The sequence below is a fragment of the Planococcus citri genome, chromosome 2 (genome assembly GCF_950023065.1).
Source record: "Planococcus citri chromosome 2, ihPlaCitr1.1, whole genome shotgun sequence".
Classification (NCBI taxonomy): Eukaryota; Metazoa; Arthropoda; class Insecta; order Hemiptera; family Pseudococcidae; genus Planococcus; species Planococcus citri.
In genome coordinates, this window is record NC_088678.1 from 64,663,916 (window position 1) to 64,680,300 (window position 16,385).

The 16,385-nt window shown below is 32.0% G+C and overlaps 1 protein-coding gene across 7 annotated transcripts in view; it reads right to left on the reverse strand.

The window, feature by feature from the left end:
• Positions 1–16,385, reverse strand: part of vn (vein) — a 132,075-nt gene that overhangs the window by 2,937 nt on the left and 112,753 nt on the right. For 3 of the 7 annotated variants that reach the window (XR_010557133.1, XM_065352210.1, XM_065352209.1), the window contains exons 4-6: positions 15,149–15,257; positions 7,843–7,901; positions 778–856 (exon numbers count right to left, since the gene is read on the reverse strand). Coding sequence is in view for 5 of the 7 variants with exons in the window: in XM_065352210.1 (XP_065208282.1) it covers positions 786–856; positions 7,843–7,901; positions 15,149–15,257 (239 nt within the window). In the remaining 2 variants the exon portion in view is untranslated. The remainder of the gene's footprint in view (positions 1–777; positions 857–7,842; positions 7,902–15,148; positions 15,258–16,385) is intronic. The other 4 variants (XR_010557134.1, XM_065352213.1, XM_065352212.1 and 1 more) reach the window with 2 other exon arrangements.

Genomic DNA, 16,385 nt, shown 5'->3' on the forward strand with positions numbered 1-16,385 from the left:
AGATGAAACATTTTGGCTAGAAAATGGTACTAATTTCGGCAGAAGATGAACATTCAAGCTAAAAAATGACTGTTTTGACATAAAAGTCCTCAATTTTTATTACCAATATTTATTTAGATCCAATTTCAAGTCAATTTGCATGCTTCATGTTGATTTCCATGCAATCTTGACAGCATTGTAACTGAATTTTCCAACAATTATGGCAGAATTTCCTTCATTTCAAAAGAATTTTCACGTTTCTTCTACGTTTAATCGAGCTGTTCACCAAAGCATTAAAGATTTGATAGATTATATTTGAAATTTCAAAAGCACAAAAATAGATACCTATCAATTTGACCAAAAAAGGTCGTTATTTCATTCAAAAGTCAAAAAATTACAGCTTTGATTAAACAATCGTGTTGGAAAAAAATTAGAAATTGAAAAATCTCAACTATGCAGCTCAAACATTCTGAAAAAAAAGGTGAATGATTCAAACAAAAATTTTTGAAATGAAAGTCTACGAAAAAGCAACACATTTTTTGACATGCATCCAAATACATTTAGTTTTTCACAATCAATTTCAAATTATCTAGGTACACAAAAAAAATCAAAAATGGTCACAAACAGCCACGATTCACTTTGGGCACTTGGGACAGGTAAAAAAAGATCTCAAATTCTATCCACCAGCATGAAATTTTTCGAACAATTTCCGCGCATAAGCCAATTAAATATCAAACTAAGAGCAAGGGAAAGAGGGGGAATACGTTTAAAAATTTGCTTCATCCAATATATACTTACATTGTATTTTAAATCGAAGGTTTTTTATATGGTATTTGATGAAATCGAGGTGTTTTTTTTAACGTATCAATGGTTACATCTGTAAATTAGAGAAAAATTTCTCCGAATGAAGAATTTGTAATTTTTATTTATTTTTTTTGTTTCAAGGTAGCGGACTTCGAGATGAGGCTGTTTGACCTTGACAAAAACATCACAATCGAAGCAATCGACCAAAAAATTACATGTTGTTAATTGAAAAAGCACACTACACACAGAGAAGCACATGCGTGTTAAATACGTCGAAAAAAATCAAACTAGATCAATGATCAGGTAATATACGAACCTTTGTAGGTATTTAGTATACCTACCCGTACCTTGGCCTTTTATTTTGTTTATTGTTTCGAATAGATAAATAGATAATACAAATGAAAAAAAAAAAATAGAATACAGGAGCGAAAAAAAAGTTAATGCCCAAAATATCACCACAACAACAACAGCAGGCAGGGGAAATATTCGTCAAACGAGCCGATTAATCGTGTTACCGGCGACCGACATGACAAACCTAAAGTATTTTGGACACAGGCTAATCCTATTGAATAAATCACAGATATATCAGAAAAATGCGTTAGTTGAAATTACAACCGGGTAATAAATAAGGCGAGCGTTGACAAATACGAACAAATTAAAGGACCGTTAAAAGACCATAAAATCGTGGGAAAGGTTTACTTGTATAACAAAGACTCTTGGTAGCCTATTGAAAATGAGTAATATATATTAACACGATCAGCGTGTGCGTGTATGCGTGTGTATTATTATCGCTTCTAAAAGAATTCTTACCGGTTTTGTGTCAATAATACCCAAAAACCTCCCTCGCCAATTCTTTATTTTCAACTTTCAAGACGACTAGGTAAGGTACCTATCTAAATCTATAATCTGGTTCGAATTTTGTCTATCACAATTCGCCTCATATTTGAGTCATTTCAAAACATCTAGGCTATTACACAAACACAAAATTTCAATATAGAATTTTTTATTGTATTTTTTTTTCAATTTCTTTTCTTTTTTTTTGTAAACAACATGTTATAAGGTATATACAGAGACATTTATGTACAAGCTTATAAATTACAATTACACATCGTGTTTATTTTGATGAAAAAATCGAGTAACGTTGAAGTTCATTTTTTTTTAAATGTCCGAAGCATTTTTACGTATATTTTTTATTCGAATTGGATAAAAAAAAAATTAAATTTACGAGGGCTCAACGAAGCAACGCATTGCGAATGTTAATTTATATACATAGTGGAATTTTTCGTTTCCTAGTTTAAATTAAAAGAATTTACTCTAGGATGCATTACCGCATAAGCCACTCGTAAGTTGACTAGATCAAGTTATAATATACCCCATCCGAGTAGGAAAAATAAAATAAAATTGGTTTAGAGCCTCAGTGCTTATCTCAACCTTTTTAAATTTTTTTTAAAAAACCAAAATTTCTCATTTTTTTGCAGAGCTCACGCCAGACGAACCAAAAAAAGAATGAATTTTTCAAATAATAAGAGGTGGAGGGTGAAAAAATATTTTTTCAAAATTTTAGTTTTATTTATTTATTTTTTTAATTTATTTTGTTGGGGGTGTTCGTTATTTGGAATAGGTAAATAGTTTATTTTGATAAATGCAATAGGTATTTTTTTATTATTAGAGAAGATGGAACCTAAGAATGGATTTTTGAGTGAAAATGAGTTTTTTTTTTCTCAATAAATTGAGTTGATTAGACGCTATTTTTGTCTAAAAATTTGATGGGAAAAAATCTTCAATGTTGAATATTTTATTGAAAAATGTTTCATAAAATATTTTCCTTTCTGCTTCATTTTTCTCTCTCCCCTTTTAATTTGGTTACTTCAAGGAACAGTTATTTTATTTTGAAATCTTGTCTTGTGCCTTTCTTCGATACTTGAGTATTTTTTAAAAACTATATCATCTAAATATTTTTGGTTCTGCTCTCTTAATCTTTTCCTGTTTCAGAATTTTAATTGACCTTGGGTTTTTCTATCACTAGAAAGATACAAAAATCAAATTTTTGTTTCAGAAAATTGTTGTATTTTAGTTTTTTTTTTTTTTTATGAAAATACCAAGTAATGCCCAAGTTGGCGTTTCCCCCCTCCCCCCAAAAAATAACGTCAAATTTGGTTATTTAAAAACCGTTAGAATATCCAGATAAAGCAGAGGGGGGAAAGTCACCTGTTTTTTTTAAAATAAACTCCGAATTAAATTGGACTTTCTATTAGAAGAAAATGGATTGAAAAGAATTTTCTGTTCAGGGAGGGGAGGGGAGAGGAGGGAGATTGAGGAAGGGGAGTCTTGATGGTTTTATACAACTTTCTTTTTTTTCCCAACTTCAGAGTACTTATTTACTTAAAACTCCAGCTTTTGTTCTAATTTTTTTTTCAATTGTCAAAAAAGGTATTTTTGCCGAAATTACAAAAAAATCTAGTTTTGTGTAGTTTTTTAAAAATCAATAATTTTAAAATTTTTCATTTATTTTCTTTTTTTTCATATTTTTGAATTTTATTTCGTTTTTTGTGGTTTTTTTAGAAAATAAATATTTTGACCTTGAATAAATTTTGACCCCCTCCCATCCCCTTCCTTTGTTTCTTCGTTTACATCGAAATATGTATTTAAAAAAAATTACTGCCGAAATTTTGGCTATTTTCCTAATTTTTTTTTCAATTTAATTTTAAAATTTTCTATTTATTTCTTTTCTTTAAAGTTTTGATTTTTCTGCATTTTTCTAGTTTTTTTTTTTTTTTTTTTTTTTTTTTTTTGAGAAATAGAAAAATTTGTCTTGTGTTGAGTTTAATCTTATATTGTGCCCCTCCGTACATGAATCCCCCTCCCCATCAAAAAAACGTCAACTTTGGTTGTATAGAAACTGTCAAGGTGTCAAATGAAGCAGAGGGGGAGAAGTCGCCTCAACTCAAAATTGAATACAACTTTCTATTAGAAGCAAATCCATTGAAAAAATTTTTGCTCAGGGGGGGGGGACAGGTAGGATAAGGAGGGGGAGTCTCGGTATTTTTATGCAACTTTAGAGAACCTTAAACTCACGCTTTTGTTCTAATCTTTTTTTCAATCATTTTTGACAACATTGCAAAAAAATCTAGTTTTGTGCATTTATTCTCTTCTTTTTTTTTGTATTTTCGAATTTTATCTCGTTTTTTGTGTTTTTTTTTGAAAATGAAATATTTTGACCTTGAATAAATTTTGACTCCCCCCTTCTCCCTTCCTTCGTTTCTTTTTTTCACATTGAACTATAGACTGTATTCAAAAAAAATTGACTAAGTACCAAAAATCCAGATTTTTTTGCCAAAATTTTGGGCGTTTTTTTTCATTTTTATTTCAATTTAATTTATTTAATTTTAAAGTTTTCTGTTTATTCTCTTTTTTTTTAATTTTGAATTTTTTTGCATTTTTCCTAATTTTTTTTTTTTGAAAAACAAAAATTTTGTCTTGTGCCAAGTTTAATTTAATACTCTCCCCTCCGCAAATGAAAATTGAAACATTTGAAAAATTCCTTCTTGAAAGTGTTGTTTCTGATTTTGTCCTGCTATTGCTTGTTATCTACTTTGATAGACAATTGAGCTCAAATTTTTTTCAATTTAGAATAAATTTTGTATTTTTATTACTTTTTTCACATCAAATTAAATGAATTTCACAACTCAAATTTGACTTTGGGGAAGGGGTGGTGAGTCGATTGGCAGCTCTCTCGAAGCTGTATCCGATTTTAATTCATTTTACATCTGTAAAAATGTAAAAGTCCCATTTTTTAGGAAACCCCCCTCCCCTCTCTCTCAATTTCCTTCTGATTGTACGATTAAGGTGAAAAATTGGTCGAGATGGTTCTAATGCTTGAATTCACTAGAAAATTCAGCAAAAAATGTCAAGAATTTAAGAGAGCAAAAAAGAGCAAGTAAATCATAATTATATAAAATTGCTCGAGTAATTGAAAAAAATTGAAAAAAGTTGACTCAACGATACCTCAAGTTTTCTCAGGTTCGCCGTTAATATTTTCACTGTATTTTAAGTCAAAAAAGTAAAAAATATAGCTGAGTCAAAATCATCAGAAAACCTTTCGGAAAAATTAGAAACATTCTCATAGAATTCGTGGAAAACGAAAAAAAAAAAAAATTATAATCCCATCAAATTTGTGTAAAAAGATGAAAAATTTCACAAAAATTGAAAAAAAGTAGCCTTTTACGCGAAAAATTGCATAGACAAAGTGAAAATTCTTTACACGCTGCAAAAATTTTTTCGAAATATTTATAAAATTGTGCAAAATCAACTCCAAAAATGATAAAGATTTACCCAAAAAAATCATTAAAAATGACAATAATTTTCTACGATTTTTGAAATAGAATTTTGAGTGCAGTTTTGCTTCGTTTTTGATGATTTTTGTGTCGATTGAGTAAATTTTTCACGAATTTTGACTAAAGTACCTAAAATTTTGTCATTTTTTTACAAATTTCAATAATTTTTAATCGATTGCACTACTTTTTTGTTCATCTTTTTTTTGTAAGTTTTTCGTACGAAAAAATCCTCAATTTTTACCTAAAAACGATTTTTTTAAGTTTTCAAAAATTTCTGAGTAAATTTACCAAATTTTTCGGATTGAAATTAGGCCATAAATTAAATTCTAGCTTCCAATAAACGTCCTTCGGAAAAATTGTGTGGAAATTTTCAACTTTCAAAAATCTGCTAGAGACTCCAGAACTGCTCAAAATAGTGTTCTAAACTGCTTCTAATTTATTCGTTGGTCTAAAATAGGGTACCTGACAGGTCTCTAGGTAAGGTAAACTTTTAATTTTTTCGTAATTGAAACAACATCAAAATACCGTGCTAAATCACCAAATTCGAACAAAAACTGAATTTAATGCCCTCTTTCAGTATTAATCCCAAACTCTTCTCTATCTATAGGTATTCTGTCCTTCCAAAACCTATTTTTTCCGCCTCATTATTCTCCACATATATCACTCGTATTCACATATCCACCGCCAGCATTCATGCATTGAATTTACTTAAAACCCCTGGCAAAAAAGACTCCCACCACCCAAAGGTATCCCTATTCAATACACCTCGGCGATCCTTTCTAGACCAGGAATTCATCATCGGACGCCCACAGCACCAGGATGACATTTGATTATAGTAGAAATTAAACCACGATTTTCGGCAAAAATGACGCAACCATTGTGCATACCTATAGAAGCAACGTACACAGCAAAAAGAAGAAGAGCGAGAGAAAAAATACCATTATAGTAAGATTTCAGCATGACTGCGCCGCCCCTTTCCTATAAACATTTACATTTCGTGACAGCGACATGTTTATCGGATCTTTAGACTCTTCTATTGTTGGTAATCGAATTTGACCACAATGTTTCCTCGAACGAGGACAACTCACGCTAATTTCACATTTGTTACAGAAAGTAATATCTTAATTTGTTTGAATACTTTGTGACAATAGAGGCAACCTCTATAAGGTCATACTGGGCACGGGTCTCGTCGTTGAAAAGGTTGATTTTGCTTCTTTTATTGTTCGATCGTTTAGAATGGTTGGATGGTTCGTCAAACGTGTATCTTTTGATGTCTGTGTCTGCTATAGTTATAGTTGGATAAATTCAGATGCTGTTTTTAATATGTTTCTAGGTTCGAATTTGCCTTTGGATATCGAGTTCCGTGTACGCCCAAAATATAGCCAAACATACGAAGAAAAAAATTACCTAATAAAAACCTCATCGACTGGACGATATAACGACCAATTTAGTTCAATTTTATATCGATTATCGAGTATACTTCGGGTCGTAAAAATTTCTCCACACACGACGGAGCAATTGGCTGAGATAAGACCACTGAATTTGTTTAGTTTGAAACATTGTTGCAAGATGATAAAATTACAAAGCAGGAAATAAAATCCACCTTGAATAAACAGCAAGCGAAGGTAATGGGTAAAGCGAAAAAAAAACCAACAAAAGTTATAACGAGCGGAAAAATAGCAATAGTCGAAAAAAAACGGAAATTCAAACATTACGAAGCTAAATAGTAAATAAATAAAAAAAAAGTTACGTAAAAAAAAAATAAACTCGTTAAAAATGTATAATTTTGAAATGAAAATTTTTCATGTTGAAATGAAAATGCCTATACCCAGCTTTTATTGTGTTTTGGTCAAGGTCAAATTTACCACTGACGAGATACACTTGGATAAAAAAATTTTAAGCTGTGAAAAAGTTTGCTTTGATTTTTTTTTACTTATACCGATACACGTAAAACGTCCTTCAAAAGTGGATCTTTCCTGCTTTTATGGGTATTACTTCTATAAATGGCTTACAATACTAAATAATTCCGAAACATCGAATGATTTTTTTCCTTTTTTTTTTTTTTTGGTCTGCGCAGCATCAAAAATACTCTTTTAAAAGCTTTGCAATGGTAAAGAAAACTTGAATCGAAAGTCCTTGGATGATGAAATAAAATAAGAATATTCTTGTTTTTTTTTTCGAAGCAAAATGTCGTAAAAATGTCTAATTTTTGAGAATAGAGAAAAATATACGAGTAATCATCGTACACAATACAACCAGTGCCACCGATCGAAATAAAATATTTTTTAGGCTATAAAAAAGAGTACATTTGATAGTGAAAGTTTGCGCCGAATAAAAAATGGGTCTTCCAAAAAACACGATAAGTATCTAACGAGTTCTCAATTATCGAGATTTATATATTTTCGTTCGGTTTTTTTTTTCCTCGACTAAATTTTGACTAAAATTACGTATGTAAAACGTAAGACTCGCGAACTGAGAGCTCGTTTGAAAAACAAAAAATTTAACACGTTTTTTTCTTTTCTTTTTCTTTACAAATAAATACAAAAAAAATGACTAGTTTATAACGTACATTTTTTATAAAAAGTAAAAAAAAAAATTTGTTTTAGAACAAAATTAAGGGAAGGTGTATCGGTACAATTTTATAATTAATCTAATGGTTTATGTACGGTGACACAAGGATATGAGGGCGTTACGCCATCGAAACAATTAATTGCTTGGTACGTACTGTTAGAATTTATTACGTCTTTACTTTCGCATCTTGCACCGTTGAATCCGTCTGCGCATCTGGAAAAATTCGTTTAAATTTAGGTTTAATGGGTTGTTAAATTAAAGTACGAGGTATTGCATAATTTTATAGATATAAGGACAGAAGTATTAGACGAGACGTGAATTGGAGATTTGGTCAGATTATTGGTGGCTTGAGATCGATACTTGATATTTTTATTATTGTGGTCTATTCATTTTACACAACTCGTAGAAGAAATTAAGTCAGAAGGGAGGTTGAGGGTGAACTGTAGCAAAATTGCCAATTTTAGTGGTCATTTTTCGAAATTGGCTAAACTGACAGCGAATCTGTTCGCAGAATTTAAAATCAATCGAAAATACTTTTAAAAAGCAAAAATTCCGCCAACCAAAAAAAAAAACTTACAAAAAAACAAAAAGAATTGTCAACAAAAATCTGATATTCTAAACTTCTTGGAGTACAATTTACAATATGTACACATTAAAAAAAAAAAAAAGTCGTGATATCCATCAAAAATACTTTTAAAAAGCAAAATTACCGCCAACCAAAAAAAAAAAAAAAAAAAAAACTTGCAAAAGGAATTGTCAACAAAAATCTGTTCATTAAGTAACTTTAATGAAAAAATTCATGATATCAAAACATCGCCAAGCAATTTTCATTCAGCAGTTGTGATCAGGAATTGATATGGAATTTCAAATTAATTTGGTACTTACTGAAATAAAATATCCATAAGTTTGAGAACTGAATTGAAAAACCGGACCGATAAATTCCGCCGGCGCTTGGCCCGGTTTTTCAATTCAGTTCTCAAACTTATGGATATTTTATTTCAGTAAGTACCAAATTAATTTGAAATTCCATATCAATTCCTGATCACAACTGCTGAATGAAAATTGCTTGGCGATGTTTTGATATCATGAATTTTTTCATTAAAGTTACTTAATGAACAGATTTTTGTTGACAATTCCTTTTGCAAGTTTTTTTTTTTTTTTTTTTTTTGGTTGGCGGTAATTTTGCTTTTTAAAAGTATTTTTGATGGATATCACGACTTTTTTTTTTTTTTAATGTGTACATATTGTAAATTGTACTCCAAGAAGTTTAGAATATCAGATTTTTGTTGACAATTCTTTTTGTTTTTTTGTAAGTTTTTTTTTTTTGGTTGGCGGAATTTTTGCTTTTTAAAAGTATTTTCGATTGATATCACGACTTTTTTTTTTTTTTAATAATGTACATTATCATAAATTATTTTTTTTAAATAATGTACATTATCATAAATTATTAATGGGAATTCGGGTACACTCCAAGAATTTTAGAATATTTTGTTAATTAAATCACAAAGTTTCTCACTAGAAGAACACTACCGAACCGATATGAGTCAAATTTCGTACATTGATTTAAATTAGGGTATTATTTCAAAATATAACGTTGGTTATTTAAAAAAATCATTTTTGACTCCCTTTTTCACAATTTTAAAATTGCTTTCCCCCATAAAACCCCCCAAAATTGAAAATTTCTCGTTTTACCGTAGAAAAGGGTCATCTACATTATATTCGGTATCATTTTGCAAAATTTCCAGCAAATCGGTTCATTTGGAGAAGCTGTAGCCTTGTCAACGGAAATTTAAGCATCAAATTTCATGAATATTTTCATTTTTCACTCTCAATCACCCTAAAAATAAAAATTGTTTGCTGTACCATAAAAAAGGGTCATCTGCATCATATTTAATACTACTGTGCAAAATTTCAAGCAAATCGGTTCAATTGGAGGAGCTGTAGCCTTGTCAACAGAAATTTTCATGAATTTTCATGCTGAAATTTCCGTTGACAAGGCTACAGCCTCTCTTAATGAACCGATTTGCTTGAGATTTTGCACATTGATAGTGAATATGATGTAGATGACCCTTTTTTATGGTACAGCAAACAATTTTTATTTTTTGCGTGGTTTAGAATGAAAAATGGAAATAGTCATCACGAAATTTCATGCTTAAATTTCCGTTGACAAGGCTACAGCCTTTCCAAATGAACCGATTTGCTTGAAATTTTGCACAGTGATGGCGAATATAATGTAGATGACCCTTTTCTACGGTACCGCGAAAAATTTTCATTTTGGGGGTGTTTTAGGGGGGAAAGAAATTCTAAAATTAAGAAAAAGGGGGTCAAAAATAATTTTTTTTCAAAACTGACGTTGTATCTAGAAATAACTCATTAATTTACACCAGTGTACGAAATTTGACTTGAATTGGTTCAGTAGTTTTCTCTTGACACGAAGATTAGTGATTTCAAAAATTACCCCAAAATGCTAACTTTGGGTATTTCAATCTACATCATTTTTTACCGTAGAAAGTTTGTAAGTATACCAAATTAAAGCTCTCGTTGATGTCAACAACATATCAAAAAATCAGATTCGTGCGTTTTTTTATTCGCGAGAAATTCATCATCGAAAATACGCTTAGTTGTTCAGGGAATGTAAGCAGTAAGTGGCCGGACTGTCATCGCGTTTGGTATTATCGTTTTTGGTTTTTTTTTGTGTTCGTTTTTTTTTCTTGCTTGGCGGGGCAGTCCGACCGGACTGCTTGATAAGTGGCCGGACTGTCATCGCGTTTGGTATTATCGTTTTTGGTTTTTTTTTGTGTTCGTTTTTTTTTCTTGCTTGGCGGGGCAGTCCGACCGGACTGCTTGATAAATAAATTTTTTGATTTTTAAACTTGGAAATTCGTGCCCGAAAAATAATTTCATCTTCATTGAGACCCATTTAAGGAGAACTCATATGCCCCAAAATTATTTAAGATTGCATACAATCTTGTATTTTTTTTATTTTTATTTTTTTTTTAAATTACTTAATCTAATATATAAATTTTCATAAATATTTTTTTAAATTAAAATTTTATTCAATAGGTGTAAAATGTGCAAAATAGCCCCTTTCTATCGTAATGTAACAAAGTTCTGCTTTCAATCAAATCGTATCCGAGTTTTGTAACACAACGTCGAGATAGCGGTATCGCATCTCTGAGGCTCGAAAGATGTGAAATTTTCGCATGTTGAACGAGTATTAGTTCCGGCTTACGCCTTACGGTCCATGTGACTAGAAAATAATTATTTCTGACAAAATCCAAATAAAACCAGAAATTACAATTTTTTTCCCATCATAAAGCCATTTTGGTTTGCTAATTAAGATGAAAAATATATAAGAAGTATAAGGAGTCGGTTATTTACGTTATAATTAATATCGTTAATTACTCGCATGGCCGCCATTCGGTAGATTTTATAAAATACATTCGTAGATTGTCTAATTAAATAATTGATGTATTTCTCGATAAACTAAACTGTTCTTTCACTAATTTTCAACACGTACTACTGGTAGAAGGTGTCAATTACCTATTTGTGTTGCTGAGGGCCAATTTTTAGGAATCAGACAATGTAGATAATTGAGTAGGTCATTTCGCGAGTGATGATAAGATGGTCTTTAAAAGTAATAATATATCGTATTAGTCCGGCAATATGACAATAGGAATAATTGCACCCCTCCTCCCGATCCTCTGGGAGTACTTCTATATCTTAAAGAGGACATCCTAAGGAACATTTTAAAGCAACCTTGCCAAAAAAAAAGTTGGCTTTATTAACAAAATGGCAGCCATTATAATTGACAGGTCAGTCGAAATTGCAGATTTTGTGCTCCAGTGCTACGAGTTAAGTACTTAGATCAAAAGAGGAGGCAAAAATTTAACACCAGTCAAAATTTCAAGTGCTAAAGTGCATTTTTTTCGATTTTTAAAGAATTTTTGAAAATCAAACTTTGGCAAAAAATGAGGGAAAAAATCAAAATTTTACCAAATTGACTTAGAAAGCTGAAATTTGGCATATATCCTACTTTCAACCTGCCAAATCGATTGGAAAATGTTTCAAACCGTTTTGAGCAGTTCTGGAGCCTCCAGTAGATTTTTAAAACTTGAAATTTCCACAGAATCTGACTAAAAAAGGTTGTAAATCTGAACTAAGTCAACTGCTAGTAGTTTTGAGTCATTTTGGAGCCTCCAGCGACTTTTGAAAATTCATGGAGCCTCCAGCAGGTTTTTGAAACTTGAAATTCCCAGAAAATTTCATAAAATGCAGTGGAAAACCGAAATTAATTCTGAAAAACAAATTCAATACGCGACAAAGTCGATTGCAGGTGGGTTTCAAGTCGTTCTGGAGCCTCCAGCGACTTTTTGAAAATTACTGAAGCCTTTTAGCAGATTTTCAATGCTTGAAATTCCCATAAAATTTTACTAAACAGAGTTGGAAATCTAAACCAAGTCGACTACTGGTGGTTTTAAGTCATTTTGGAGCCTCCAGCAACTTTTGAAAATTCGTGGAGCCTCCAGCAGACTTTTGAAACTTGAAATATTTTATCAAATGTGGTTGGAAAACTTCATTCTGCAAGCCAATTTCAATACTCCATGAAGTCGACTGCAGGTGAATTTCAAGTTGTTTTGGAGCTTCCAGCAACTTTTTAGAAATTACTGGAGCCTCCAGCAGATTTTTAAAACTTGAAATTTTCACAGAATTTCACCAAACCGTGTTGGAAATCTGAAATAAGTCGACTGCTGGTAGTTTTAAGTCATTTTGGAGCCTCCAGTGACTTTTAAAAGTTACTGGAGTCTCCAGCAGATTTTTTAAACTTGAAATTTCCACAGAATTTTACCAAACGGAGTTGGAAATCTGGACTAAATCGACTGCTGATGCTGGTGGTTTCAAGTCATTTTAGAGCCTCCAGCGACCTTTGAAAATTCGTGAAGCCTCCAGCAGATTTTTGAAACATGAAATATTTCATCAAAATGTAGTTGGAAAGCCGAAATTCATTCTGAAAACTAATTTCAATACGCCTTGAAGTCGACTGCATGTGGATTTCAAGTTGTTTTCGAGCTTCCAGCAATTTTTTAGAAATTACTGGAGCCTCCAGCAGAATTTTGAAACTTGAAATTTCCACTGAATTTCACCAAACAGTGTTGGAAATCTGAACTAAGTCGACTGCTTGTGGTCTTAAGTCATTGTTGACATGTGGAGCCTCCAGCGACTTTTGAAAATTCTTGGAGCCTCCAGTAGATTTTTGAATCTTGAAATTTTCACGAAATTTCATCAAAATGCAGTTGGAAAGCCGAAATTCATTTTTCAAACTAATCTCAATACGCTATGAAGTAGATTTCGGGTAGATTTCAATTCGTTTTGGAGCCTCCAGAAATTTTTGAAAATTACTGAAGCATTCGGTAGATTTTCATTACTCGAAATTTCTATAAAATTTTACCAGAGTTGAAAATCTGAATAAAATCGACTACTGGTAGGTTCAAGTCATTTTGAAGCTTCCAGCGACTTTTGAAAATTCTTGGAGCCTCCAGCAGATTATTGAAATTTCAATAAATGCAGTTGGAACGTAAAAATTCATTCTGAAAACTAATTTCAATACGCCATGAAGTCGATTGCAAGAGGATTTCAAGTTATTTTGAAGCTTCCAGTGAATTTTTAGAAATTACTGGAGTCTCCAGTAGATTTTTAAAACTTGAAATTTCCGTAAAATCTCATCAAATGGAGCTGGAAAACTCAAATTCACTCAGCATAGTACCTGCTAAAGTTAATTTGGACAGATTTTGTGGTATTTTTTAAAAAACTGAAGTTTCCAAGAAGCCACTGGAGATTCCCGCTAAAGTTAATTTGGACAGATTTTGTGGTATTTTTTAAAAAACTGAAGTTTCCGAGAAGCCACTGGAGATTCCAAAAAGACTTAAAAACCACCAGTAGTCGGCTTAATAGCGTGTTGAAGTTTGAGTGGAGCAAAAATTTCGGTTTTCCAATTCTGTTTGGTAAAATTTTAAGGAAATTTCGAGCATTGAAAATCTGCTGAAGGCTCCAGCAATTTTCAGAAAATCACTGGAGGCTCCAAAGTGACTTGAAATTCACCTGAAATCGATTTTGTAGCATATTGAAATTATGTAGTTTGCAGAATGAATTTCGGCTTTCCAAATACAAATTGATGACATTTTTTTAGGAATTTCAAGTTTCAAAAATCTGCTGGAGGCTCCAGAACTGCTCAAAACGGTTTGAAACAGTTTCCAATCGATTTGGTGGGTCGAAAATAGGGTACATGCCAAATTTCAGCTTTCTAGGTCAATTTGGTAAAATTTTGATTTTTTCTCTCATTTTTGGCCTAAGTTTGATTTTCAAAAATTCTCCAAAAATCGAAAAAATCACTTTAGCTCTTGAAATTTTGACTAGTGATAAATTTTCCGGCTCTTTCGATGTAGCTTTGTCCGTTTTAAAAAATTTTGTGAGGGTCCATTTTGGAACGCAAAATTTGCGATTTTGGCTGACCTGTCAATCAAAATGGGCGCCATTTTGTTAGTAAGGACAATTCTTTTTTTAGCAAGGTTGCTTTAAAAATGTTCCTTAGGATGTCCCCTATGAGAAAAAGTTATCCCAGAGGATCAACGTAGCGTGGGGGGGGGTCGCAATCATTCTTATCGTCATATGCCAGGCTATATTACTCGTATCTATCAAGATAAATCCATAGACGTACTCGTTGGTATGGGTTATTATGCCCTCGAAATTTTTCGACATCCTCTCGTAGAATATTTCAGACGACACTGTCTCTCTTTCGCTCTCTCACTCTGTCGAGAGAGAGTTAATCGTCATCTCGTAATCGTGTAACATAAATGGTTCTAGTTGTTGAAAAACATAAAAAGTCTATAAACGTTTTGATTGATTAATTTATTATAAAAGCGACAAAAACAAAAAAAAAAAAAAAAGAGAATAAGAAAGAAATGAAAGAAAGAAAAAAAACCTCAATGAATTTATAGACTGTTAAAATAAGCCAATAAAAATTGATCAAGTTGATCGAATTTTCAATTTCAAAATAGAGAAACAGATTTTTAAACGATTTCCATTAATAATTGATTGTTTAATGATAACTGTCGCGGTGTCGCGTTATATAGTGAGTATAATAATCTATGTGTAGATATAGAACGCGGTTTAACGACACGGCATCAATGAATGTCAATAAAAACGGTATTTTATGCATTTGCCGCGCGGTTAATTCATTCGGCTAAAACTAGTTTAGACAATGTTTCCCAATCTGTTTTTTTCTTTCCTCTCTAGTCTCTACATATGATGGACACCCACAGCGAAGTGTTAAAGAGGTGCGAGGGGAGGATTGTCTAGCTATTTTCGTGTATTTTTAATACACGCCTGGTGTGTAGAGTGGTGTGTGGATTGCCATCTTGTGCCCCTCGGATGTGTTTTAATCACAAAAAAATCATACTTACTGACAAGTAAATTCTCCTATTGTTTCGTAAAACGTGCAAGAACCTCCATTTAGACAGTAAACCAAGTCCATCGGGCAAGGTTTTCCAGCCAGTGGCCATAAATCTGTAACTAAGCAGAAAATTTCATTAGATGGAGCATTTATGGTATCGCAATATCAAGTATATAGGTAGTATACAGAGAGAGGTACATACTATACTTATATCCTAGAATCTATGTGTATATACAATACGATTAATAAAAAATGATTTTAAAATGAAAAATATATATCTGCTTGGGTGGCACAAAGGAGACTTAGGGGAAGCGTCACGGATTTTAATCTATACCCCCTATGGATCGATTAAGTTATAAAGGAACGAATATTGTGTAGGTAATGGGTATTTTTTTTTTTTTTTTGAAATACAGTGTTCTGTATAGAGGATAGTATAGTGGTAGCTGAAATGTCTATACATAGATATCATATCGAGAATAGACGAGTATAAATAAAATAATGTACTCGACTACTTGTTATCCGCGTGTATTTTATAGGTTAGATCGTAGATCGTTAATTAGCTTCCTTGAATTACTCGTATTTTACCCGATCGCAGGTGCAGACTGTTTGTGGGGGGGGGGGTCTAGTGATTGTATTAGAGAGGCCCCTTGGTCAGAATTTGAATGGCTTGATGAAGTTGAGCTTTCTTGCTCAAAATATCTCAATAACGAAGTCTCCTAGAAAAGAATAAATTGGCTCAACTGGTGAGGAATTTCAGTCTGTGTCATTGCGTCTCTCTTCATTTTTTGTTTAGGACCCTTCGTTCTCCCTCAAAATGGATTTTTATGGTGGTGAATTACTCTTTTATGATAAGAAATGGGTATTCTGAAAAAACAAATGGGGAGGGGCCTATCCCAACAGTCAGAAAAATTTTTGGATTGCACAAAGGAAAATTGAAAAATGTTCAAAAATACTCCATTAAGATAAATTTTCAGTGATGAATTTCATTTCATTTTTGATTTTTGGTCAATTTTTGAAATATTAAAAGCTCTTGGGTATTTATGAAGAAAATAAAAAGTTGGTCAAATTCAGGTGAGTGAAGAGCTGAAATTTGGTTTACACCTAATTTTCGAATTTCGACCGCCTGAATGGATTTGGTGACGTTTTGAAGCCGTGCTGAAGCCTCCAGTGGATTTTTGGGTCTTCCAGTTTTGAAAAAAATTGCCTCAGAAAGAGCTGAGATGAAATTCAGATCCTATGAACTCGAG